At 41.7% G+C, this 26,113-nt stretch overlaps 1 protein-coding gene across 1 annotated transcript; it reads right to left on the bottom strand.

Annotated features, from left to right (window-relative positions):
- Positions 1-1,558: 1,558 nt before the first annotated feature.
- Positions 1,559-25,888, bottom strand: ppp1r14c (protein phosphatase 1, regulatory (inhibitor) subunit 14C). The gene is made up of 4 exons (XM_038727358.1): positions 25,568-25,888; positions 9,204-9,287; positions 8,211-8,243; positions 1,559-4,101 (listed from the first exon to the last, which is right to left on the bottom strand). The coding sequence occupies exons 1-4, from the start codon at positions 25,799-25,801 to the stop codon at positions 4,027-4,029; spliced, it is 426 nt and encodes a 141-aa protein (XP_038583286.1). The 5' UTR covers positions 25,802-25,888; the 3' UTR covers positions 1,559-4,026.
- Positions 25,889-26,113: the final 225 nt, after the last annotated feature.

Here is a 26,113-nt window from a genome sequence, read left to right as displayed (position 1 = left end):
CCGGGCTATTTCACATTAGGAGATATGATGTAATGCTTATTGTTTTCCTTTGATATTCACAGTGGCTTCAACAATATAAACTGATAGCAGGTCATAAAAATGGCACTTCCTCACTCTTGCCACATCCACACAATTCTCGTTCTTCTGTCAAACACCTGTCTCTATTCACCTCAGCTTTAATGTTCTGAAACACCATGACCGACAGGTACTCGAGGACAGTGCTGGTGTGAGATTCGCTGGTGTGCAGCCAGCTGACTGAACCAGGCAACGCTGGCTGGCGGGGGGAAGCTCCCGTCCTTAACTATTCTCCTCACATTCACCTTGCAGTCCCAATTATTCAAGGCAGCGTGCACGAGCGCTCCCTGCCAGCCAGGCCCAGCTGTGAAAAGTGGGTCATGGAATTTAAAGGCACACGCAGCCTTCTTGCACTGCACAGTGGCTGCGCTGGCACCGCTTTGGCTTTTCTCTGCCTCCCAACACGCAGCAGCAGCTACAGCATGTGTGCAATTCTGTCTCCTGCAGTGAAATCCACAAGGCTTTTTGGGAATGTGTGTCAGTTAATCAGAAGCCATTCATTATCACGTTCTCTGCAGGAAAAAAAAAGCTGTGGCACGTTTACCAAGTGTGTCTGTCTCTGTCTGCCTCCTCTGTAAACTGGCCTATTTGATTTGCAGTGAGGTTGACTTCTTTCCTCACAGATCAGTGATCATGTGGTTATTCTTTCTTAGCGCCCTCACACACTTCAATCTGTCTTTCTACCTAGCAACAATGTACAGTAGGCCAGTAGGCTAGTCCTTATGGGGCTAGACATGCTGCAGAGAAAGGCTACTCATGCGCACATTGAGCAATAATGTCATACCCTGATGGGCTCTTTACAGAATCACGCAGCACACATGACTGTCCTACTAAACTACTGCCACATTGTGTGGCACTGAAAAGGAACACATTTGCAGCCATGATGCTCCAATATGCCCCTTGTGCATAAACACATACAGTACGCTCATACCAAGGACCACACACAAATAAACACATCTGAATAATGCCCTATACTCAACCATACAAATGCACCTATAAAGACACAAACACTCATCAGGAATATTTTGAAATGCTGGGATATATGGTTATTCGCTTTCCTGTCGACAATTAGGATGATCAAAACTCTCATGTGTCCTGTTAATATGGCTACAGCCAGAAGCCGGTTAGCCTAGCTTAGCAAAAAGACTGGAACATTGTCTTGTCTTTTTTACAATTAGATTTTTGTAAACAAACAAGATACAAGATGTTAATTAGTGAGATTTAGAGTTGCTAATAGTTTGGACAGAGTCAACTGTTTTCCCTGTTCCAGTTTTTATGCTAGGCTAAACTAACTAGCTGCTGGCTTTAATTTGGCTGTATATATACCTGACAGACATGAGAGTGGTATCGCTCTTCTCATCTAACTTACCGTAATAAAGCAAATAAGCATATTTTCCAAAATGTAAAACGATTGGTTTGAATAAAGCTCAAACACACACATCATTTTATCTATAAAAAAAATTAACAATACACAGGGAAGACATCTGTTTAAATAGTACAGAGTCCTTCTGCATTTTTATTATCAGCAAAAACAAACCACACGCCACATTACATTTTAAAAACAAGAACGCTTATTGTGGATGTACAGAAAAACAAAACTGCAGCTGAAAAACTGAATATTTTAGTCTTAATAATAATAAAAGGTATAAAAAGGAAAAGTGTCTTACTTTGTGAAATAAAAACCTTTGGGCCAACAAAATGTTCCCCTCAACATGCAACTCTAAAAACACATGCAAACATAAAGCTTTCTAGTATGGACACTTTCAAAATACTCTCCACATGAAATCCCATAAATTATAAAATATCAGCCTATTGCCCCTGAACTGTTTCTTGACAGAGAAAATCCTATGGAGTACCTCGGCATGAATCCTGGATGCATCTCTGTTGTCTGTAATGGCTTCCTTTTCAACTTTTCCTTCCAATTTACTGATCCGGAAAACGCGTGATCTTTTTCAAACAAATAGACCATCCATCCCAGTTCAGATTGAGAAAAAGAAATGCAAAGAGGATGCCACTTTAGACTGTATGCACCCCATCAATGAAGACATACATTTCTTGCAGGCACATTTCTCTGGCATCAATCAACAGTTAAAATGCGCCCTATACAACCAAAACCTGGGAAGAACATCAAAAACAGCACCATTTTTTAAAATTTTCCTGGATTCTCTCCAACGTGACAGCCGCGTTGGTTCAACACAAAAAGTTCTACAAAGTCAGACATGGCAGCTATGTCAAAAAAGTATTTTTTGCTTATAAGTTCATAATATCTATACTCTTTATCAGTGTTTTTTCTCTGCTGTTAGCATGCAAGACGGGTGCTTTGCAAGTTTTATGTTAAAATCAAACATTGCCCTGCTTTTGTCTTTGGCAGCTGAGGGTATACATCACTTGGCAGGTTCAGGTCTGCTCCATTCCGGTTGGTTCACGATTGACTGCTCGGAAGTGAAACTGGGCCCAACCCCATAACAAGAGTCATGATTGTACCAGAGCTTACAGGTTTTTGAGTGTGGTGGTGCGCAGAAGATCATTAACAACAATAAATAACTAAATCCACCTCTTAAACCCAGAGTTTTGCAATTACAACATATTTTCTACAACCTGGAAAAGTCATCTTAACAATATCTTGAAGTTCTGCGCCCAACCAAAGACGTTAGACAAACTTAAACAATCTCTGTGGACATGCTGTGTCGCACTAACTGCCTCTATGACATATGACATTTATGATGTAATACTCTCAGTTTTGGCACACCTTCCCTTACAGGACCTGACAGGTTTAAGTGTCAAAGTTTCAAGTTGCCCTCAGGTTCTCTTTCTCAACCATTTTTGCCTCTAGGTTGTCAGTAGTTAAGGTTCATTGCTGAGGAAAAAGGTGAACTGGTCCTGAAAATTCTTAAAGGCAACATCAACCACTATTAGAGAGGCAAGTTAGCAGAGTTACGTGAACCAGAGTGTGAGAAACAACTACAATGTTTGGGCTTTGTGCTTCAACCTAAAAGACCAACTGATATGTATTCTGATGAGGGAGAGCAATGAACAAAACCACATAACATAATAAGTGAAAGGCTGCCAATCATACAGGTTTTACAGTCTCATACGGAGAACTGCAACACCCATCATGCCTTTGCTGTGGTGAAAAGTGTACTAGAACAGCGGGTAAAAAAGCAAAAATCGTCACACTATTTTAGCCTTGTTTCCTAAAATGTTCCTTCAATCTTCCTAGAGTTTCAATCTCACAAAAGCATAGAATTGATGTATTAGCGCCTTGTGCTTAAAATAAAACTACAGAGCTCCCTTATATTTGCAGGTGCTGACGGAGTAAGGATAAGGAGGTCGACTTTAAAGTAGGACGAAAACTGTTGAAGACCACATTTCAATCACATGAACAATAAATGGCAACATACAGTACATTTTTAAAAAGAATTAACAGCAAAACACCTCAGTAAAAAAATGACAAAATCATGAAGCACTGTGTTTATATAGTGCTACAGCTAATTTCACACCTACTGCGGTACAAACGTGTTTTTACCACCTCCCTTTTTGAGATTTGTTTGTGTTTTAGTCAGTATGGCTGTTGGAATTACAGCATGGGCTTGTAACATGGCTCTGAAATGTGGAATTAGGTGGTATTCATGTTAAAGCACAGTTGCAGTTCTGGCACGTTCCAGGGCTGGACATTTTATTGTGGCTGTATGCTATTGAACAGTGTTGGCTCTTCCTTAAGTACCTCTCAACAGTCAGATATTATAATACACTTGTTATTCTATGTGATAGTGAAATGAATGACTAGTGCTATATGCATGGAGTTTGTGGTGCATGTTTGCAGGTTGCAGAATAGTTACTAATGCTGTTATGTTTAGATACATTATTTTTTTTGTGATGACAGTCCATGTTGAGTGGGTTAAGTACGTGGAGCTGAGATGACGTAGTGGTTGATGGTTGACATTACAGCCATTATAGGCCCTTCTTAGTTGGCGCGCTGAGTTTTCTCATTCCCCTTATCCTGCCCAGCAACTCACGGACAAAGTCCTGTAGGGAGACAAGAGAAGAGAGAGAGTTAGACAGACACATGCACACATGCACATACACACACACACACACACATGCGAGGAGTACTATGAGTTAACAGTTTGAGTCAAGCATAAAGGCTTTATTATATTGGTCTTTACTGTCATTATTCTTTATTGTCATTATGTGTAACTCTTGTTGTGTCTGTTTTTCTTCTGGTTGGTTTGTAAACAGCCAGCAACGTTGTCACTTCTTCTCCAGGGCCGCTCTTCGTTGCCAGAGTGTCTCTGGACTAGGCAGAGCGGACACGTGACCCACATGACCTGGAGTAGGTTCCATGGAGAACGTGACGAAGAAGTGCCCAGTGTGTGTTCAGGTGCAGCCTGGCCTGGATGCTCTGCCTAGACACGCAATGAGGACTCTGGATAAAAGTTAGCATAAAACTCGAAACATGGGGAAACTGGTAGCCTGGCTCTGTCCAGTGTAAAAAACAAACTAGCACCTCTTTTGCTCACTAATTTACATCTTCTAGTAGTATACAGAAGATAGACCTCGTAAAACCACAGCTTGTGTTAACAAACAAAATATAATGAGCTTTAGAGGTTCTGCTAGGCAGATGTTGATACCTTCAGACTAAACCAGACTAGCCATTTCCCTAGGTTTCCAGTCTTTGTGCTAAGCTAAGTTAACCGGCTGCTAGTTTTAACTTCAAATTTAGTATACAGACACAAGAGTGGTATCGATCTTCTCGTTTAACTCTCAACAAGAAAAAATACATGTATTTCCCAAAATGTCAAACTATTGACACATACGCAAAATCTGACACATAGTGGCAGTATGTTTTATGGTCTTATATTGACATCTAATGCAGCATTAACAAATGTGACGGTCTGCTTTTCATGGTAATAGACACCCAATGAATTAGATTGAGTTTATTTGTGCCATGGGTAACTGAATGGGAGAACCCTAAAGCTGCGTTCACACCAAAAGTGAATTTAATATTCGCCTCTCTTTACTCGCGCGAGTTTGGCCGCTGGACTTTTTTTTGGCGTTTTAAGCGAATAAACACAGCCCGCGGATACTACAGCTATATGAACATAAAGTTAACCCTTTGGCTGTGATTTAATTGCAAAAAACGGATCAAACTGATGCCGAAATAACTACAATATGATGCCGTTTTGTTAGACATATGAATTCATATGTCTGTCAGTGCTACTCCCCGTCCACTTCCCCGTTCTTTAGCAACTCCCCGTCGGCCAGTGGATTGTCATTACACCGCTCGCCTGGTCCTCTCCAAACAACGCTCCGAAGCCGCCGGTGACGTTTGGACAGTCTCACCGCTGATAATGCCTCATCACGCAAATTCGCGTCTTTGCATTGAGTATGTATGTAATCAAGCCACCCAAAACGCTGGATTCGCTTTCGGTGGGAACGCACCTTTAGGGAGAGCTCAGTATACTGAGCAAAGCTCACTCAAAAATGTCTTGATTTGTGCTGAATGCACGAAGAACAAATTCGTCATACTAGTCACTATAGTCATACTATAGGGATGGAAAACAAACATGGCGGAACAAACTCTAGTTATGGCGGTATTACCCTTCGGGGTGGTGTTGGCGCCGTGGATAAGACACATGCCTTTGGCCAGGGTTCAATTCCCCACTGTGACATATCCAACAAAGCAAGACACTTAACCCCTAGTTGCTCCAGAGGCGTGCGACCTCTGACATATATAACTTTGGATAATAGCATCTGCTAAATGAATAAATGACAAAGAAAACCTGCATCTCGGATTTAAGTGAGAGGTATAGATAGGAGGTCCACGAAAGTGTGACTGTGATTGAGAATATGCTGGAATAGAATCCCTCATTATGGGTGACGCTGCTCATGACCTAATTACTGATGCCTCTATCTCCTCCTTCTCTCTCTCCTATACTCTTACTTGTCTTTCTCCATCTAGCTGTATTTTCCTATGCATAATCCTCTTCCTATTTCTTTGTAATGTCTTCTATCGCTTACTTTTTCACTTCATCTCGTGTTTTTTTGTACCTTTTGTACAGTGTCCCCTTTTCTAACAGTGCTCTCATTCTTCCTTTCATCCTCCCTCCATCACTCCCAACCTTTTGCCGCATTCACCTTTTCTCTCCTTTGCTTCTGTTTTTTACTGTTAATCCCCAGGTGATACCTTCTTTTTGAGATTGTGTTCAAAATGGCATCTGTGCTACTCTATTCACAAAGGTTTAGATTCTGGGGCTGTCGCAATAACCACAAAATTGAAATACCGCGCTATTGGTCAAGCCTTCCGCGGAGGATGACAAGCACCGCAACAACCGCAATATTCATACCTTACACTTCAGGGTGTGTTAAATTAATAAATTAGTGTTTCAAAAGTTTCACAACCGTAACAAGCTCTGTAACGGTTCAAGGACGGATTGCCATGGGCTGTATGTGACCTAATTGAAGCTTGGAAGCTGTAAGTGTTGCCGTGTTTTGTGTTGTTTTACTGTTTATTTTAAAGGCTAGCTAACTTGGCGTTAGCATATTGCGCGGCTAATGTGGCTAGCAGGCTCGGTGATGTTGGACTAATGTTGTAATCCTGAGGGACAGTCGAGAAAAACTGTGAAAGGTAAGCCTCATTTGAAGCTCACTAATATAACGAGCGTAATGTGTAGTGAGCGTAGCGTAGTGAAAAAGACTGAGTTTGCTTGGCAATGTTGTTGACTAGCTCCAAGCAGCTAACTTGCTCCGACCATAAAGCTGCTGTTAGTGGCTTGCTGTGCAGTAGTGATGTGCGAGTCAATACTAAAGTATCGATATTTATGATACCAACGTTTCCTGCTCTTGGACCGATACTCACATAAAAGGATCGTAAACACAGTCATTTGGAGTGATTGTGTGTTTTATCATAAGTATCTTACGGTCACCAGGATGGTCTAATTATACTGGTTGATAGGAACTACTTCTCCTTCCGCCTGTCATAGCCATACTTGCGCTATGGCTCTGTGACTGAGCTTCTTTGGAGTGAGCTGCTGCAGCCCTTTACATTTCCCGCTATTGAATACTTACTATGACTGACTGTAAAAGCAGTCATGTCTGTCTGTATCTGTGAAGGTAATAATGATGCTGTGTGTGATGTGTGTGCAAAGACAGTGAAATACACCGCAAACTTTGCTAAACATCTGAGATTAAGTCACAATAATATGATGATGTAATGAAGTGGCAGTTCTGAGCAGGATAGTTTTATTATAATTAAAAAATATGACAGTAGTTTGATGTCTTGTCATTATGCAGCTATTATTTGGAATTGGTAAGCCTAAAGCCTACTCTTTATTTCCCTCATAAATACAGAAATGGGAGGGGAGGGGGAGGTCACATTAAACTAGAAATAAAATATGTAAAAGTATCGGTATCGGTATCGGCAATAACAGCCTGGGTATTACTTGGTATTGGATCGTATAGGAATTGGTATCGCACATCACTACTGTGCAGTAAGGTGAGATCCACAGACACAATGCTATATGGCACCAAATTATTTCACTGTTGAAAAATACGATAATACCGCGCTGTTAAGCCCCAACATACAACCGCAGGGGAAATTATTTCACTGCGACAGCCCCTCATAGAGTGCGTATGTGTGTGCGAAGTGGACACTTCCATAGCTTTGGACTCCAGTGATCTAGTAGTGTCTGTCACAGGCTGACCCAATGCCATACCTCTACATATACTAACCCTAGTCAAATCTATTAACTTAACAAATTTAGCATCAGTGTCACTGTCTTTTGTGTGTGTGTGTGTGTGTGTGTGTGTGTGTGTGTGTGTGTGTGTGTGTGTGTGTGTGTGTGTGTGTGTGTGTGTGTGCGCACGTGCATGTGTGTTTTTAGCTTATGGTCCTTTTAACCTTTGTCTCTATTGTGGAAATAGATAATAAATGTGTGTGAGTGTCACCATACATTAAACATACTCATCTGGGACATGATGCTTTAACATGCAGTGGTCTATACTCTGCAAATCGAACAGTGCATGTGAACATCAATAATGTTCGTCTACACACAAGCTGCTAGGTCATTGATATTGAGCATTTTATTGGATAGCTAGATGCTATCCAATAAAATGGACACACTAAACATACTCACCTCTGTTGGTTTGTAGCAGTCTGTTAATGATTCCTGTGTAAAAGGCAAAAAAAGGGGAATGAGTGGGCATCTCATGGACTTTTCATTTTTTATTTGCTAAGATGAAATGTAAAATGAAGGTACACTTTGATGTCCTCGGGTCAGTTTTGTCAGTGGTTGGTGTATGGATTTTGTTTGTGTGAATAACCGTCCAAATACAACATGACAACAACATGTCACTTCAAGATATTTTCCGTACAGCTAGGGTCAAACTGACTGGCAGACAATGTTGGTTATGTAAGTCATCATTGCTAAGCATCAGGCTGCCAGAATCAAACAACAACAGTGTCTTTGAATGCACCGGCACTATGAAAAATACAAGGAGAAATCCAACATACAGCAGAAAAGGCAGTGATGCCAGTTTCTCAAAGCAGTCATGTGACAAGTTTGTCTACAAAGCGATGCTTTTCCTTTAGCACATTTAGAAAACATGGTGTCTAGCTCTCAAGGTGTGGTCAGGAAGCAAAATTTAGATACCGCACAGTTGCGTCAAACTGAGACTTTACGAATCTACTTCATAAATGGTAGAAAGGACTGTGGTTCCTGGTGAATTATGAGTTCAGTCAGAGGCTGAGTTGTCTCACAAACACACTCCCCACACCCACACACAATCATGCGTATATTGCAAGCTAGCTAGCTATAGCAAATGTCTGTACAGTCAATCTGTTGGCTGTTTGGGTTGAACAAACACAAACTGCATAAAAGACCCAGCAGTTGAACTTATGAATAACACACAGTGATGTGTCTGAACACTCTTAGGGTATAACCCACAGCTGAAAGGAACAAGACATACAGGGATGTTGTCTGGAGCTGATGGAAATTACTGACTGAAGTATGTACACTGTGAAAGTAGGTACCTATACGTTGATCCATGTGCAGTATATTACAACGGGGTTTGTTAAAAATAGATATGTAGGTGTAAAGACAGCCACACACACAGCCACAGGGGTATACCTGCAGTTTGCTGGCTCTCTCGTCATCACTGTTGACCTCCAACAGGTCATCTATGTCTATCTCTACCTCCGGCATCTCTTCCTCCTAAAAGAGAAAAACAGTCTTGGTTAGTGAGTTGCTGAAACAGAGGAGTGTAAAGATAACAATGACATGCAAACCAGGAAGAGGAGAGGAGGTAAACAGGAAATTAAAATGGAAAACTAAAGAATCATTGTGTTGGAATGATTTTCACAATGTTTTTACTTTTTTTAGACACTAACCCCTCACCAAAACCAACCCCAATTACACACTTGCTCTCACTTTCAGTTCCTTTGTTTCACCTCAGCACAAAAAAATATGTATTCAAATCGCGGTTTCCACATCTGCACTTCAAGCTCCTAACAGCCCGGACATATATTTGCCTTTTAAGAGCAGACATCATATGGAAATGTCATTGAGTAATGTTGCGCTGCCAGGGCCGGGCAATTTAGTGGCTTGGTTTTTAGAGACTGTATTTTGCTTAGCACCACTTCAAAGGTCCTGTGTTCCTCTGGTCAATTTTATTTCACCACAAGGCTTGTGCAAAAGAGGCATGCAGGGAGGATCAACCCTTCCCTTCCAGCTACCACATGATGTATCTTCCAAACTCTCCCTTCTGGGAATTAAAGCCAAAGAAACAAGTGTAGTTCCTTCATCCAGGTGGTGCTCTTTACCAACAGCTTTATTACTCACCAGCAACATTCTGCATAACTGAAGCAAAATGGACTCTACTGCTGCTGTCCCACGCCAGTATCACAAGGAAATACATCTATATTGGATGATTTTGTACCTCACGATTTACATCCAATGGCCACATTCATTGTGAAGGCAGGACATAGTATGCCCTTTATGTAACAAGGTGGAAAGTGAGGGCGTGGAGGTTGAGGTGGAATGAATGGACATGTAGCAATTAGGACTTTCATGCAAAAGACCGCAGTTTGCCTTCCATTGCAGACCTGCAATTATGTTTGCCTTTTTATTAACTGTAACCACAATCTTTTTCTACCCTTACCAAGTGTTTTAGTTCCCGAACCTTAGCATAATTTATTTGCCATAACCAAGATCTTTCAAGAGCAAGGATTTAAAAATATTGGTGTTCTTGTCTGGTGACTCAGCATCTCCTTCTACTGCATCCCAGTGCAATATTCTCTAGACTAACTTCTATCATCTTTTATCAGTGCAGTCAGGTTCCAATAAAAAGCCATATTTTAGATTGAACACCCTCGTTGGGCAGCGAACAAGGCTTAAAAAGTTTATTTTATGCATGCTGTTGACCAACTTTCCAAAATGACAATACCTACTGCGTAACATGACAGTAACATAGGAGGATGATCCCCTGTTCCCTTGACCCTGGATGCTACAATATTAAAACTGTTTCCAGTTATAAAACATGTTGTGTATGTGTGCATGTTTATGTGTGTATTTAAGCCTCTCAGAGAACTCATATATACTTTTGCCTGGAGCATGCACTGGTATTCAGACTCGGGAACATGGAGGATGGAAGGATGATTTGATTTTAGCTCTAAGCATTAAAGCTCAGTCACTGTGATTTCAATTTTGCGTGGGTGCGTTATGTGCACAGAATAGAATTAGCTCACAATTATACCTTTGAAATTACAATATCAAATGTAAGACAAGCAGCAAGTGTGGTACATTATGTGCTCTATGTTTTACAGTATGACTACAGATGAATTACTTTACCTAGTGCAACTGACATTTTTCATATAAATCATTACTGTAACTGTGATTACACATATAAAACACCACAAATGTACATGTTTAAACACATAGACCTAACCTCATGTCTGTTTGCATAGTCAAAAATTCCACTTGGCATCAGTGACACTCATACCTTGCTTGCACATATCTCATTTGCATTTGTTCAGCATTTTAAGCATCTCAGTCTCTCTACAGATGAGCCCTTCAACCTCTTTCTCTGAAATCTGTATTACTGTCTTAGTGAGAGGGTCTTGCTCTGAAATCCCTCTCTCATTAAGGAAACCAAAAAAAAAGGCTGAGAAACGAGGGAATGTGGCAGAACATATCAAAGCCTGTCATCTATTAGTATTTAAGTGTGTATGCTGTGGAACTAGAGGACTCAGGATGTATGCAAATCCAAAACATCAGAGGAGAAACGAGTTATTTCAAACTGAAGAGCAGACAGATGACTGGATGGATAGACAGAGATTTTCGGAGAAAGGGAGGTCGTAGTGTTAAAGATAGGGGAAGACATGATGAATATAATGCATTAGTAACTCAGTTTTTGAATTTTTCATTTTTATGTAAAGCCCCACGTTCCTTAGCCGAAGTGCAGTAGCTACTTCAGAATCAGAATCACTTTTATTGGCCAGGTGTTTGTATATCATATGAGTAATCTGAACCCTGGTCTTACAATGTACATACACAGAACAAGCATAAACAAACAGAACAACATGCTCAACAAAACAGGCACAAGTTATCTTAGATGGTCAAAACAGAGTTGAAGTGACCAGAATCTGGCATCTCTTATACCATAACATCATTGTGCCTAGATAATAGCAATTTTTGAAAAATAAAAACTTGTCTAGGCTAGCTAATGATATAACCTGTTTTCTGTATTTGAAGAATACATGCTGCAATGTCTTAATAAGTCAGTTTGTTATACCACATAAATAAGGAAATAGCAAAATCTAATCATTATGATGTCTCTAATAGCTAATGTCTGTCGAATAGCAGTAAATACCATTTCTACAACTTCTGGCTTAAAATAATTATGATAGTAAAGATAACCTTTAAATCACATATTAAATGTATTTGGTTAAAGATTAGATTTACTAGTTCATTCTGATAATCATAATTAATAATAAGCCTTAAAACGCACAAAATGCAGGTTTTCCCAACCTATCAGAGCCCTCAGTGCTTTTAAAAAGCCTTTATGTTCAACATCACTGTTTCTGTAATTACTGCTCTCAATGGCTGTGCCATCAGTGTGTGAGTGTGCGTGCATGATTATTTTCTTTCATCTGATGAGTTGGCACCTTGCATGGTAGCTTCTGTCATCAGTATATGAATGTGCATAAATGGGTGAATGTGACATGTAGTGTAAAGCTTTGAGTGGTCAGAAGACTAGAAAGGCGCAATACAAGTACAGTCCATTTACCATTTCTCAAAATCCCCTACCATCTGGGTGGCTTATCAGAAAAATTCTAAATGGCCAAGCAACATTATTCTTAAATTAGGTCTGAAAGGTTGACAGATGAGGTTGAGCAAGTTTCATGCCCTTAGGACAGATGAAACCCATTAAGGATCCAAACGAGAATTTCAAGAACACATCATAAAAGACGGTTGCTCCTTCATGAAAGGTTGACTTTTTTTTTTTACACCTGACAGCAGCTACCAATCTATGAACATGGACTCAGTGAATCAATCTATCTGTCCATCTATCCATCACTGTGATTGGTGATGAATAGGGCAAGCATGGCCTGTGTCTGAAGCATGACTGCAGCTGTGTCTTCACACACACACACACACACACACACACACACACACACACACACACACACACACACACACACTTTTGCCATCAAACTTCTGCAGAGAAACGCTCACCACAGGGCTTTGTCTCTCTGTGGAGCTTGTGAGAAAGTACCACAGTGTGATAAATGTACCGAATGGAAACACTCACACACACTTAACATGCAGATAGACATGGAACTTGTTGTTGTCCTGCCGGTGATTAAGAGCTTAAAATAGTTGAGGTCACACCCATTCCCCACGGTGGAAAATAATTTTCCATCTTGCCAGCAGTGGAAGGGTGACAAATTGACAGAGCACAAGCCAGGAGACGAGGGCCAGGCAAGACACACATGAATACATTTAAAATAATGCCAAAACAAGATCTTATTTTGTGCTGATTATTTCACAGTGGATAGATGCACAGGTTGAAAAGGCATTCATACAGCTCATACAGAACCATCCTAAACATATATATTTTATGGGAGATACAGCTAGGTACAACTACACTTTGTACCAACAGGAGATTATTCTTTAATGTGATCCCAAACAGCAGAAACAACACACACATCATAAAGAAACAACCCTAGTATGCCTGACAGCATACAAGTGCATAAGAGAACAACAAACTACATACAAATTCTTCTTGTGTTTTGGACACGTGGCAATCAATAAATGAAATATACTTTAAAATGCTAGCATGCAGATGAAAAATCTTTATTTTTGAGTGAGGTGTTGAGGGACACTATCAGCCCACAATTTAAGGCATGATGGAATTGACAAGGCTATATTGGATAAAGGTTTAACATGTTGGAGAGGCATGTGTCAGCAACCAGTTCAGAAAGGTGAAGTTATAAAGTTGTGTGCAGATGAGGGCAAATGTGTGTGTCTGCGTATACAAAAAACAAAAACAGTGATGGAAACAGGAAAAGAGAGTTAGTGTGTATCATAGAGGATAGTGTGTGCAAGAGTGATAACAAGTAGCAAAGTGTTTGTTGGAATGAAGCCAACTTTGAGTTGACTATGTAGGGAAGCCAGCAAGCAAAAGAGAGTTTGAGAGAGAAACGGAGAGCGAAACAGCCCAGTCAGTGTGTTTGTTGTGTGCAGAGAAAGTGTGTGCATGTGTGTCAGACTTGTTTTCACCAACAGCTAAGCAGCCAGCAGCGTTTTCAGTCTGGTTCGTCTGTGATGAAGTGAATCAAAGCTAATGTAAGCGGCCCGACCCTGTGACTCACCACAAACTCTATTCAGACTCTATTTAAATGCTCTTCACGAACAAAGAGTCAAATATCTTACAACAGGGAATCACTTCACTCGGCCAAGTGATTCATGATTATTACTATTCATAGCCTACTCATACAACAGACAACTAGAACTACCAGTTGTATTGAACAGCGGCTAAGACTTCCTGTGGAGATAATTGCTAAAGGGCTGTTGCTAAGGTCAGTTATAATAAAATAAAATAATGTTAGGTTTAATATATATATATATATATATATATATATATATATATATATATATATATATATAAAGTATGTCATGCACAGAAGTCTACAATCTACAGTTACAGTAATGATTAGATCATGGCTGGGTAGCTGCTAACTTGTGCTTGAAACACCACAGTAGAACTTTGATCCAAGAAATAAAGTCTGTTTGATGAGAGACTCTCAACAAACCACTATGAAGAGCAAGCTAAGGCCTCATGGCTAACAGAGGCATTTCACACTCCTATTAGCAAGGATTTCTGGCTGGCTGGTGAGAAAACAGCTCAATGCTATTGTAGCAGAAAGACAAAAAAAATGTCATTTCTAAGTATCAATTTCAAATGAAAATGGAGGCTTAGCAAAAGACACCACTGTCCGTCAGTTTTCATTTTCTCTCTGGTCATTTTCAGAGTGTGTGTGTGTGAGCAAGAGAGAGATAGATAGAAACAGTGGGGTTATGTTCCAGTGGTGCAAAGAGCACAGGAACATTCAGTCTCTGCCTGTAAAGATGTATTGAAACTGAGTGTCTCAGTAATACACACAGAATGTGGCTGACATTGACAGATCCAACACATAAATTATATATTATTGAGCACACACACACACACACACACACACACACACACACACTCACACACACACACACAGATCTGGTTTCAAGGAGAAGTTATCCGGCAAATAAGATACTAACACCCACGCTTCTTTAATCACTTCTCTGTGTGCAAGTGATAAAGATTAGAGAGAGAAAAGAGAAAACAGAGGGACAGAATTAGTAGAAAAAGATGGTAGAACAGGAAGAGAAGGAGGTGAATTGTAATAGTAAGGAGATGGCAAAATGTTCAGATGATATTGCAAACAAGACAAAAGTCATTAAAGAGAGAAAAAAAGAAAAGAAAGTGGAGGAAGGAAAGATTTAATGAGCCAAAGAATGAAATAACAAAAGATGCTTAAATTAGGGACAGTGCAGAGATGACAGTAATAAAGAGGTGAAAAAAGACTGGGAAGTGAAAAGAAATGAAGAGAAGTACGCATGAGAGCAGTAATTAGAATACATAAGAGGAGAAAATGAGATGCATGGAGATGGGGAGCGCACAGATAAGTGGGTCACTGTGATGATGAGGCAGAGGGGAAGGAAGAGGAGGATTGTGCAACACTGTAAAACCTCACAGCTCAGCTTTCTTCCTCTCTCTACGCTGCCATGCTGTGTCACATCAAAGTGAGGAGGAGCTCAAGGTGGGTTGAATTTTTCTTGTGAGACCGTGTGAGATGAGGTAGAGGGAGAAGCTACTGTGCACTGGAGAATGGGAGGGTGAGGATGGGACGAGTCAAAAAAAACAGCTGAGAAGCCCTGAGGATCAAGGTGAACAAGAGGACAAAGGCAGAAGAATTGATAAAAAATGGAGGCAGAGACTTTGCCAGGCTTCCCATAAAGGTTTCCATGTTTCAGGATGCAGAGGAAATTAAAAGAAATACTCAGAACAGTACAGGAGGTGCAGTCTTAGAAAGAAATGTTTCCACAGCTCCCCTTCCCTCCATCCATCCCTGCCTTCCTCCCTCCTCCGACTCCAAGCAACTCCCTCTTCCCCCTCCAGCGAGGCAATTTGCTGAAACCATGCAGCCCGGATGATGTGACTTCACTGGATAAAGTTAGCTGCTGCAGCAAAAGCTCTTTCCCACGCTGATTCAGCTGTACTCTAGAGGACATCCTATATCAGAGAGGGGAACTGCTAGAAAAAGAGGGTTGGGAGGGGGAATTAATCCTCAAAGGTTGAATTTTGGGAATTCATTACGACATAAATGTCTTCATTATACATTCACCCCTCACAGCGTAGTTGCTTCTCTACAGTAGGGTTGTAGTAGCCCCATGTCATTTTCCTTCACAACTTCAATAAGTGAGCTCAAAGTTCAGCTAAGTGTTCCGACCATGTCTTGTCTGACATGCAAAGCATACTCCACAATAATGCTTCCACATACCTGTCTGTAAGTGTAAATTTGGACCAACTTTGCTTTTGTAGCTCAGTCCTGTCCACACCACCACAGTTTGATATAATGCACACATCCTTGTCACTGCACCTGGATGGCACTGGTATAATTGTAAGAAAATAACTCCTGGGGAGAAAGCCACAAAATCAGACTTAATCTAGGGACAGAACTGCAAGGGGTTAATGGCAGTTCCACAGTAGAGACCTATAGCAGCAAGTGTTGGATTTCATATATTATATCAGACAGTATTCTCACAGTACCGTAACTGTGTTTACATCCTTTTTTACTTGTGAAATAGAGTGTTCAATGAGCTAAGCACGTAAGAACTGGAGTTACATCCAAGTAACTTCCATTTTGCCTTAACCTCTTATAACTGAAACAATTGCCGTGCTTACGATCTTTCATTTACTGTGACAGAGAGACATCTTATCTAAATTGTGTGCTACTGAAAAGTAGACGATTATTGAGTCTTTCTTCAACTTGCTTGATGTTGTCTTCACTATCAACAATCTCCAGAGGCAGTGGAAACTCGAGGAAGAGCACAAGCAGCCAGACCTGGCCAATCACAATTCTTCCATGTGGTATCTCTGTAACGGCAACATTTTGAAGAGGGGCATGTTAGCCACACGGTGTAGCTTCAGCAGCTACACACATAGCCAAAGCACACCTATATAAATATATATATATATATATATATATATATATCCTCCTATAAGATGTTGATGATCACACACACTGATCACATCACACTTAGCAGGAAACTCCTCAAGAACACAGTGAATATCACGTATATCAAAGCCAGAAAGACAACATCATCTGCAAACAGCAGAGATGCCACGATACTGTAACAAAAGCTGGGAATCTCCCAGCCTTCAGATGCAGTTTGATATGGGCTGCATAACCAGTACATTTGAGATGCTTCCTAACTGGCATCTCATATCCACCTTAGAAAACGACTGAAGCAGCAGCCGCCCTCTAACAGCTTACACGCCTATAGCACCTGTTGACATACACAAATGCTCGAAATCACCTCATGCTCACTTTGGTTAAAATCCTGATTTAAAGCCCAGACAAAGTGTTGTTGTGGATTCAACCAGCATCTGTCTTGTGACTCTATTTCAGAGTTTTGTGATTCAGGGTGATTCATTTTACTGTATTTACCAGGCACACAGTTTCTCACTGAGGCTAATGAATTGACAGCTGGGGTCTATTTGGACCTCTGCTCTCAGCAGCAAAGCAAAGTCAGCCAGTCAAATTAATAGATTTATTCAAGTTCAGAGGCAATTAGAAACCCCTCTGTTGTGTATAGTATAAGCAGTGATGTAGCAGCGATAAACTCCAGCTAAGCTTTCCAGGAATAGGTTATTTTTTAACAAATTTATTAAATAAAAATTCTTGCTCACTCATTGGATCTATCACTGCCAAATATGAAGACATTTAGCACATGCAAAGGTAGACTTACAAGTAAACTACACACCCACATGAACACACCCCACTGACTTTGAAAGTCAAAACTATGATCTTCCTTCTCTCAGTCTTTCCCCTCATCTCCTTCTGTCTCAGTCACAGAAACGTGTGAACGACGACGTGTTTTGCATCTTCTTTGCAGTGCCAGCCATAGAGAGTGAGTCACTCTTCGTACACAGCCAGTTTATAAATTGTGTCGGCCCGCTGACAATGAAACCAGTGATGAACTGGATCATCTTGGGATGGGAGGAGATGTCATAGGAAGACAAGAAAGTCAGTGTGTGAGTGTGAAAAGTCAACATCTCTTCCTTCCATGTTCTCAGCGGCTTTCCATTTTTGCAACTCTGGTTGCACAATTTGCATCTGGTGGCAGCTGACATCGCATTTGAAACAAGAAGAGTAATTCACTGAACAAACATAAATATAAACTGGTGGTTCATGTTTAAAAAATTTAAATTATTCAAATTGAACATGTGTCACTCGACTATAAATGCCAATTGCCCTTGCCATTTCAAGATATTTTTACTTGACTATGTCTTGGGGCTCGAGGGGCTATATTTGCAAGATCTATAATTGAAGTTAACAACCTGCAGACATTTTGTTCTTCATGGATATTTTTATTTTTCACCCTTTATTTTCTTTTCTATGCAGCAGAGAGACTGATACCTGATGCCTGATGCCTTCCTGGGGTTGGTAGGAACATCCAAACCCCCCATGGCAGCATTACGGTATCACAGCTAAGGACATACACATAGCATACAGGGTTAATAGAGTGGGATACCATAAAGGACAGGGAGGAAAGGAAACAGGAAAAGAAAAAGAAAAAAAAGATGTAATCTTGCTTAAATCATTTCATTTCAACATATTATCGTCATTGTTTTTGTTATCTTTCTTTCCTTTTGTTCTGGTTGATGTAATAAAACTGATTGTGTTTTATTTTTTAATACATTAAATGTTTCTGTACACTGCATGTATGTGAACATCAAAGGGATGACAGAGTAACAGAATGCTCAGGGGAAAATCACAGAGAGGAGGAGGCAGAGGAGGATAAAAAACAGGTAGGCGGGCGTCCCGGTGGGTCAGAAGTTGAGATTGGGAGGGAGGAAAAAAAGTGTAGAGAATGACTGCAAGATGAAGCAACACGACAAAAAAACACCATTGTGGCCTTTGCACTTGGCTTTGCTTCTGAGATGGACATTTGACACCTTTCTGCTGCATGTGTTTATAACTGTTTCAACAGCTGGTGGCTATCATGCCCGCTAAAAGGCCTTCTTGTCAGCACCTCTGATTTGTTTAGCGGCAGATGCATGTGTCTGCAGGTGCTACATGAAATGTGCCAACACGTGCCCGGACACTACGCAAACATCTATTTGTGTCTATGCAATTTAAATGGCAGATAGAAATAAATGTCTGGCTTCGAAAGCACAGATAACAGACACAACAATGACCTCCCCCCCCCAGATCCATAAACACATCAGGGTCACTCGTTAAAGCAAACCACCCAATTGACTGGCTAAATCTCCCAATGGGTGGATCTGTCAGCACGGCTGTAATAATAAGTGAAATGATGGTGGTTATTCTGGATTCCAAATTTATGATGCATGCATGTACTTTTCTTCCTGTTTTTTATTTAATTCCCACACGTCTCTCACTACTCTTTCCCATTTGCTCCCTTAACATTTTGTAAAATTGTGACCTTTGGACGATTGTAATACACATCAAATTGGTTAAAAATAGACAAAGACCTCTTCCTGCCATCAGTCAGAGTGCGATGTGTTCAGTTCATCACTGATGGACTGAATCACATCATCATCATCTGTCAAAGGTGATGGTGCAATGGATAAGACACATGCCTTTGGTGTGAGAGACCTGGGTTCAATTCCCCACTGTGACCCATCCACCATTGTGTCCCTGAGTAAGACAATTAACCCCAAGTTGCTCTAGAGGTGTGCGACCTCTGACATGTATAGCAATTGTAAGTCAAAAGCGTCAGGTAAATGCACATATGAATAGGCCAATAAATGGGGAAATGATGAAGAAACACCTTTATATACCTGCACAATAACCTAGATCACTGAATATTGCCTGATCACACCTGTATATCTATAGTATGTGTACAGACAGTATATCTGGTAACACAATGCTTCTGTCTTTGTGTGTGTGTGTTTATCCCCTGGCATGCTATTCCTAAACCTATTGACCGTTGCTAATGACTTGGCTTGAATTGCACTGTCTACTACTCCTCTGGTACCCCTATGAGGTTCTCATAATACATGGTCGTTGTCCTTCCCAGCAAGAAAACCATGAAAGGCGAGAGAAGGGAAATGTTATTGACAAGGTCACAGGAGAAACAGGGGGGAGGAGGGGATAATAATTCAAACAGAAGACCTATAAGTTAGCATTGATGCCAGGGGAAAGAGAGGTCAGCAACAGAACCCAAATTCCTTTGTCCATGGCGCGCGCGCACACACACACACACACACACACACACACACACACACACACAGGCTTAAGACAGCACTCCTACACAAAACTGTGTGGAAACTAACCAACCCCATCCCATATTGTGGTAATGATTATCCAGAGAGAAAGAGAGCAGAAGACTTAGTTAGAGTTAGTATTACAGTTCTCTTTGCTCCAAATATGTACACTGACCCGTGTGTGTGTGTGTGTGTGTGTTACAATTGAGTACAAGGGGCTCATGCTCATCCATTCGTGGAAAAGTACCCATGACCGCGCTCGCCACCCCAAATCTGCCAAAGAGCAGCGGAATACCATCAACCCAAAAAGCATGTTACACACATCCATACAAACCCCATGGACACAGACATAAACACACACAAACACACACAGACACAAGGACCGAGGGCAGAGAGATAGCTGTCGGCAGTGTCTGTGCTTGTACACATGAATAAGCTTCATTGAGTGGGGCTCTATTGACGCTGAGCCATGAAAAAGTAGGGCATTACAGTGTCTCTCTCCCCTTCCTCTGCAGCGTGCACCCCGACAACACATGCATAGAACCGCAGAGCTGTCAACAGATACACCAATCTGTCAGTCTCTGTCGATGTGTTATTATCTCTCACACAAACACACCATGTAAAGGCCTTTTTTTTTCAACAGCCTTCATTGATTGTGTTTAGGTTTTTGAGGTGTTTGAGGACTCATCATTGTGCGGACACGTCTGGCCTTTTAAATCACTTAGACTTGACCTCAGCATTAATCTGCACTTCAACACAGCCTGGTTCAGTCTCAGTAAAAGTAACAGTGGGCAACTGAATGAGTGAGTGTGTTAGTGGGGAGGGTTTGTGAAGAAGATGTGCAAAGGACTTGGATTATGCTGCAACTAAAAAAAAAAAAAAGAAAATTACACAATTACTACTTACTTTTTGTCAACACATCCTTTAAACGGTGAGGACCTTTAAAGTACTTTAAACTTAATTATTTGGTTCCAGCTTCTCAAATGTGAGGATTTGCTTCTTTTCTTTGTCTTATGTGATAATTAACCAAATATCTTTGGACCTTTGGTTGGACAATATGGGCGACCCCCTTAGGCTTTAGGAAATGTATACAGGCATTTTTAGAGCAAACAAATAATTAATCAAGAAAATAAGCGCTATATTAATGAATAATGAATATTAATATATATTTATATGTTGCCCTAATCAAGATGTAGGCTCCTTCACTGTTATTTTACTTCAGTAATGGATATAAGCTAAACTGTTATTATATACAAAGTAATTATATATAAAAGTGTTGCTGATTATCACAAGCAGAGCCAGTGAGGAAAAGTAATGACTGGAAGGAGCTGGAAGGAGAAAACACTACAATGCCTGACTTATAGTGTAATGCAATTGTGAGCAATGGCTTTGACTGACAACAGAATAGCAGAAGATGACAAGGAGAGAATAGGATGCTGTAGTCCAAGCCTCTACAATATCAAGAGCTGTACTGGGAGAACTTGGGTTCTCGGCTGTTCTCTCTCTCTCTCTCTTTCTGCCACCCCTCCGCTCTGTGCTCTCCTCTTTCTCCTCTCCCCTTTCTGTCCTACGAACCGCTAAATGAATAGAGGCAATGTATCCCAGGAGAGCAGAGGGGAATCCATCTCTGACAGAACTCACCTTCTGTTATCCTATCGCCCAGAGAGAGAGAGAGAGAAAAAGAGAGAGAGGAGAAGAGAGACAGAAGCTCAAGGCAAATTAAAGCCAATGTTGGACAAAAACATTTTAATGAATGACAGCAAGACACAGGAAGAGGGGAAAAAATAGCATTGCAGTAAAAATCTGTGATTTGTAAATATCTTGCTGCTGCTGAGTGTGGTTCTGTTGCCTGCTCGCCCGGCTCTATTTCTGCTGCTTATTCCGCATTCCAGCATTCCCTGCTGGGTCCCTCCAGCACCAGACCTGAAAGCCTCCTCCTCCTGGCAGTCTAAAGCTCCTGTGATAACACTCCCCCGGTGCTCCAAGCTCCTGGTGCGGGAAGAGTCAGCTAATATGACCATTAGCTGCAAAACTAACTGAGCTAACTAGATAACAGCAGCCCGTTAGCAGCAGTTAGAAATGACTTCAGCAGCAGGTAAAGCTATCTGTCCATCAGGAGACTCTGTAAGGGGCGGCAGTAGCTCAATCTGTGAGGACTTGGCTAAGGAACTAGAGGGTTGCCAGTTCAAGTCAGTAAAAGGGGGAGTGGTATCAATCTTCTAATCAAACTGTCAGCAAGACGTAAGCATAGTAAATGTTAAACTATTCCCTTTTAAGATGATCTCTGTGTAGGGAATAAGATTTTGAGTTACTTATGGCAATGCCTTAAACTAAATCATTAACATACCAGATACATAATTGCTATGGTTATCAGTGTGGGTGTGTGGTCATGTGTGCACACACAGCATTTTTGTGTTGTTGTTCGTTTCTTTTGAGAACTGAATCTCTGGACAGCAAGGTTTTCCTTTTTGCACATGTCTATTTTCACAATGTACAGTATATGTATCAGTTAGCCTTTTTTGAACTTGCCGTTATTGTGTGCGAACACTTTAGGTCTTTTGCTTCTCATGAGACCTAGGACATATTTTGCACATGAGAAATTGGAAACAGAAATTCTCACCTAACTAGTTAACCCTCCATTACTTTCAGCATCAGCACACATAACTACCACCCCCACACAAACACACTGTGATGTTCTCTAGTATCAGATTTTCTTATGAAACTGATACAGAGGCTGACCTTTAAGCCAGACCAGCAAAGCCAAATCAGCACCCCCCCCCCACACACACACACACACACACACACAGTCAATGCACGCACAAAACATATACACCCGTGTCTATCTAAATCTGAACATGGAGGCGTTAACAGCCATGACAGGAATGTTACTTCCTGTTTACAGTCATGTGGACAAACATCATCAATAAAGACCACCTGCTCAAACACTACCATCATCTATCTATTCATGGATGAATAGGCAGATGCACAGATGAAAGAAAGCCCTAACAATGCACCAAAGTGACAATAGGTCAACATAATGATGTACTGGTTTCATTACCATCTGTCCTCTGAAATCTTGCCAGCTTCCATGTCTTTCTACCACCAGTAAACACTGTGCTTATTCCAGCAGCCAGCATGATATCAGACTGGCAACAACGCCAGAGAGCCAGGGGATTATCATGTGATAATATCCCATTTGCTGTGTGAAAGACATAATATGAGGAGGTGGCATGCTGCTGGGAATATCTGCATTGAAATCTGGAATGCAGAGTCGCCTTCATTAAGTTGACGTCAAGAAAAAAAGGAACGTCTGCAACCAAGAGAGTGAAGTCATTTTCCACGGTAATGCTACAATAGTGGAAAAAAAAAAGATTGAACAGAGACCGAGTGCTTCCTGCAATTTGCTAGAGTGTTTTTGACTTTTGAGCTTAACATGCATTTGCATTAAACAAATCACGGGACAGCATCCGTTGGAAGAGAAAGGCAAATGTTGCAAGACCAAGATGTGACTCCCCGAGATCAACGCTGGGCCGGTGCACTCCAGCCCTTGTCCAAACATCAAATAGATCAGTCGATCCGTGTGGGGGTAGTAGCATCATGCTACTTGCAGATCAAGCGCACCTGCTGACGGCAGACTGACACACAGCCAAGAGCTCAGCCGGCTTTGAAATGTAAACCAGTCTTCGCTCTCAGACAGGCTATGCAGCGGTTTTCAACTTGAGTGAGAACCACAGCAGGACTGTAAAGAGAAGAGGAAGCTCGCAAACGAGATGACAGCCGTAAAAACAGCAGCTTAGGGATCGACAGCTCGAGAAAGATTCACTCTTGGTAATGTTTTAGAAGCAGTTTGGAGACACAGGAAGGAAGGAAATTGTAATGGCTTTGCACACGTGCAGTTTATTTACCTTTATGGGGAAGAAATATTTGCATTGCAATGGTCTGTCAGCTACTGATACAGACAATAGTGTTTTGATGTTGACATTAAGTGCCCTGCTGTGATTTGTGCAGGTGTTTCTGCGCATGCGCACACACTGCAATCAATCTTAGTAATACTTGGAGATGCAGCATATTGCATAAATGAATAACCACATGCACACCATAGGCTCACACACGCGCCAGCATTCACACCCATACATCCCACCCACCCTCCACAGTGAAAGTCAGACAGGTTCATGTGTGCAGGCACATGTGGCTGCACTCTCACGCCTGCCTGTTCCATCTCTGATTGGCCGAGTCTGAGGTGACAGACACACGGTATGCCTGTGGCGTGTGTCTGTGTAGACCCTCTGTTGCAAGGAAGGGGGCCAGAGGCAGAGGGGAGGTGATTGGCTGGTGAGGAGAGTCACAGCATCAGCACATCCTTAACCCACTGCCCTTCTTTCCTCCAATCCATCCCCTCCCCCCTCTTTGGCTCAGGCAGCATAGGCTACTGTGTGTGGCACTAACACATCACCTATAGAATCTCTCTCTTTCTACCACTTCTCTCTCTCTCTCTCTCTCTCTCTCTCCACACCCCCTCCCCCACCCCTTTAAATGTTAAAGAAGGCGACTTGTGAGCGCAAAATAAATGGGCTGTCAATATCGTCTGCCACAGATCTTCCCTCCAAAGGTGATAAAGGTTTAAAAGGTCAGAGGAAACGCTAGAGGAATTAATTCCAACACACAGGGCATCGTTTCACACAACCAGAGAAACTGAAACACTAAGCGATTTAGTGAAGATAAACCCATTGTAGAATGCAATTTCTCAACATAAATCTTAAATATAATCGGAAAATGGACACAATCCAAAAAGAACGAGGCGACTGGTGCGTAAAAGGAGCAACCGTGCGGTTTCTCTCGCTTTCCCCTTCTCATTCTCGACCTCGCTGAACCACGCCACCTCTCTCCCTTTTCTCTCCCTCGACGGCAGAAGGGATGAGACAGGAGACAATACGTCGTGTCAATGTCAAGAGTGCCCAGCAGTTCAGCAAAGAGCCACATTATTTAACCAGGCAGCTTTTGTGTGGCTTAGACGCCCTCCGCTATTCTGCAGGTATAGCCTATCAGTGTCGCAGAGGGCCAAGAGACACCAATATACCTGAAGACCCGGACTATTTAGTGGAGGATGTTCGCTGTGATTGAGCATCTACTGATGAGATAAGCTGCAGTTCCAGCTGATCCAGATAATGCAACTCAAAGCATACCATAACTCAGTCAAACAGAGCGAGGATTCACCGATTAAATATATTAGTGAGTCTAAAGCCAGCCATATGCTCATCCATCACATTGACAAAGCAGGTCTGCATAAGGACCAGTTTCCCTGTGTGTCATTCTGTCCTCAACAGCCTACACTTGTCCACCTGTCTCCCTAAATGCCCATATGGTTTTGAGGGTATCAGAGACAAGTGCGCGCACGAACCGTATGCTATGTGATTTGGAGGTGCAGGTATGCTCCACTCACCTCACAGTCGTACAACTCGCTGAGCTGCTCAATGATCCATTCCTCCAGGACGAGTCTTTTCCGCAGCTCTTTCCTGTCGTACTTGACCGTCACTTTGCCCTGTTTCTTCTGGACCGGGTCCTCCCCGGTGATGGGGCCGGAGCCCACGCAGCCCACCGCGGTCGCAGGTTGGAAGAAGACGCGGCTGCCGGCAGTGGGCAGTGGGGCACTAGTCTCGGTGCTGGCGGCCGACATTGCGGGATGTGAGGGCCTATTAGTAAACAAATTGTGTGAATGAGTGAGGTCTGCGGTGCTGAGTGGGACTGAGTGTTGCACGGCAGACAGGAGAATGGTGAGGAGCTTTTAAACAGCTGCTATTTAAAGCGCAGCGCCGGAGACAGGAGAAGGCGGAGCGCACACTGCAAGAAATGAGCATCTTTGGGCGCCTGTCTCGTGTTAAAATTGAATGTCCTTAAAAAAGGAAACCTTTTTGTGGAATGGCAAGAAATTATGGATTTTAATCAGTGTTTCAAGTAGCCTAATAGGTGCAGTGATAATTGGACACGG

The sequence above is a fragment of the Micropterus salmoides genome, unplaced genomic scaffold (assembly GCF_014851395.1).
Source record: "Micropterus salmoides isolate LMB-PRFRI ecotype aquatic unplaced genomic scaffold, ASM1485139v1 Ms_hic_scaffold_18, whole genome shotgun sequence".
NCBI lineage: Eukaryota > Metazoa > Chordata > Actinopteri > Centrarchiformes > Centrarchidae > Micropterus > Micropterus salmoides.
Note: the sequence above shows the minus strand (reverse complement) of the source record. Positions and strands in the feature narration are given on the sequence as shown.

What these genes read in the sequence shown, in the direction of transcription:
- ppp1r14c (XM_038727358.1), bottom strand. Translation starts at nt 25,801, where the DNA reads ATGTCGGCCGCCAGCACCGAGACTAGTGCCCCACTGCCCACTGCCGGC. An exon ending in GCGAGTTGTACGACTGTGAG is followed by an intron (nt 9,288 to 25,567) that starts GTGAGTGGAGCA and finishes TTTCTCTTTTAG; the next exon opens with GAGGAAGAGATGCCGGAGGT. An exon ending in AGAGAGCCAGCAAACTGCAG is followed by an intron (nt 8,244 to 9,203) that starts GTATACCCCTGT and finishes CCTTTTACACAG; the next exon opens with GAATCATTAACAGACTGCTA.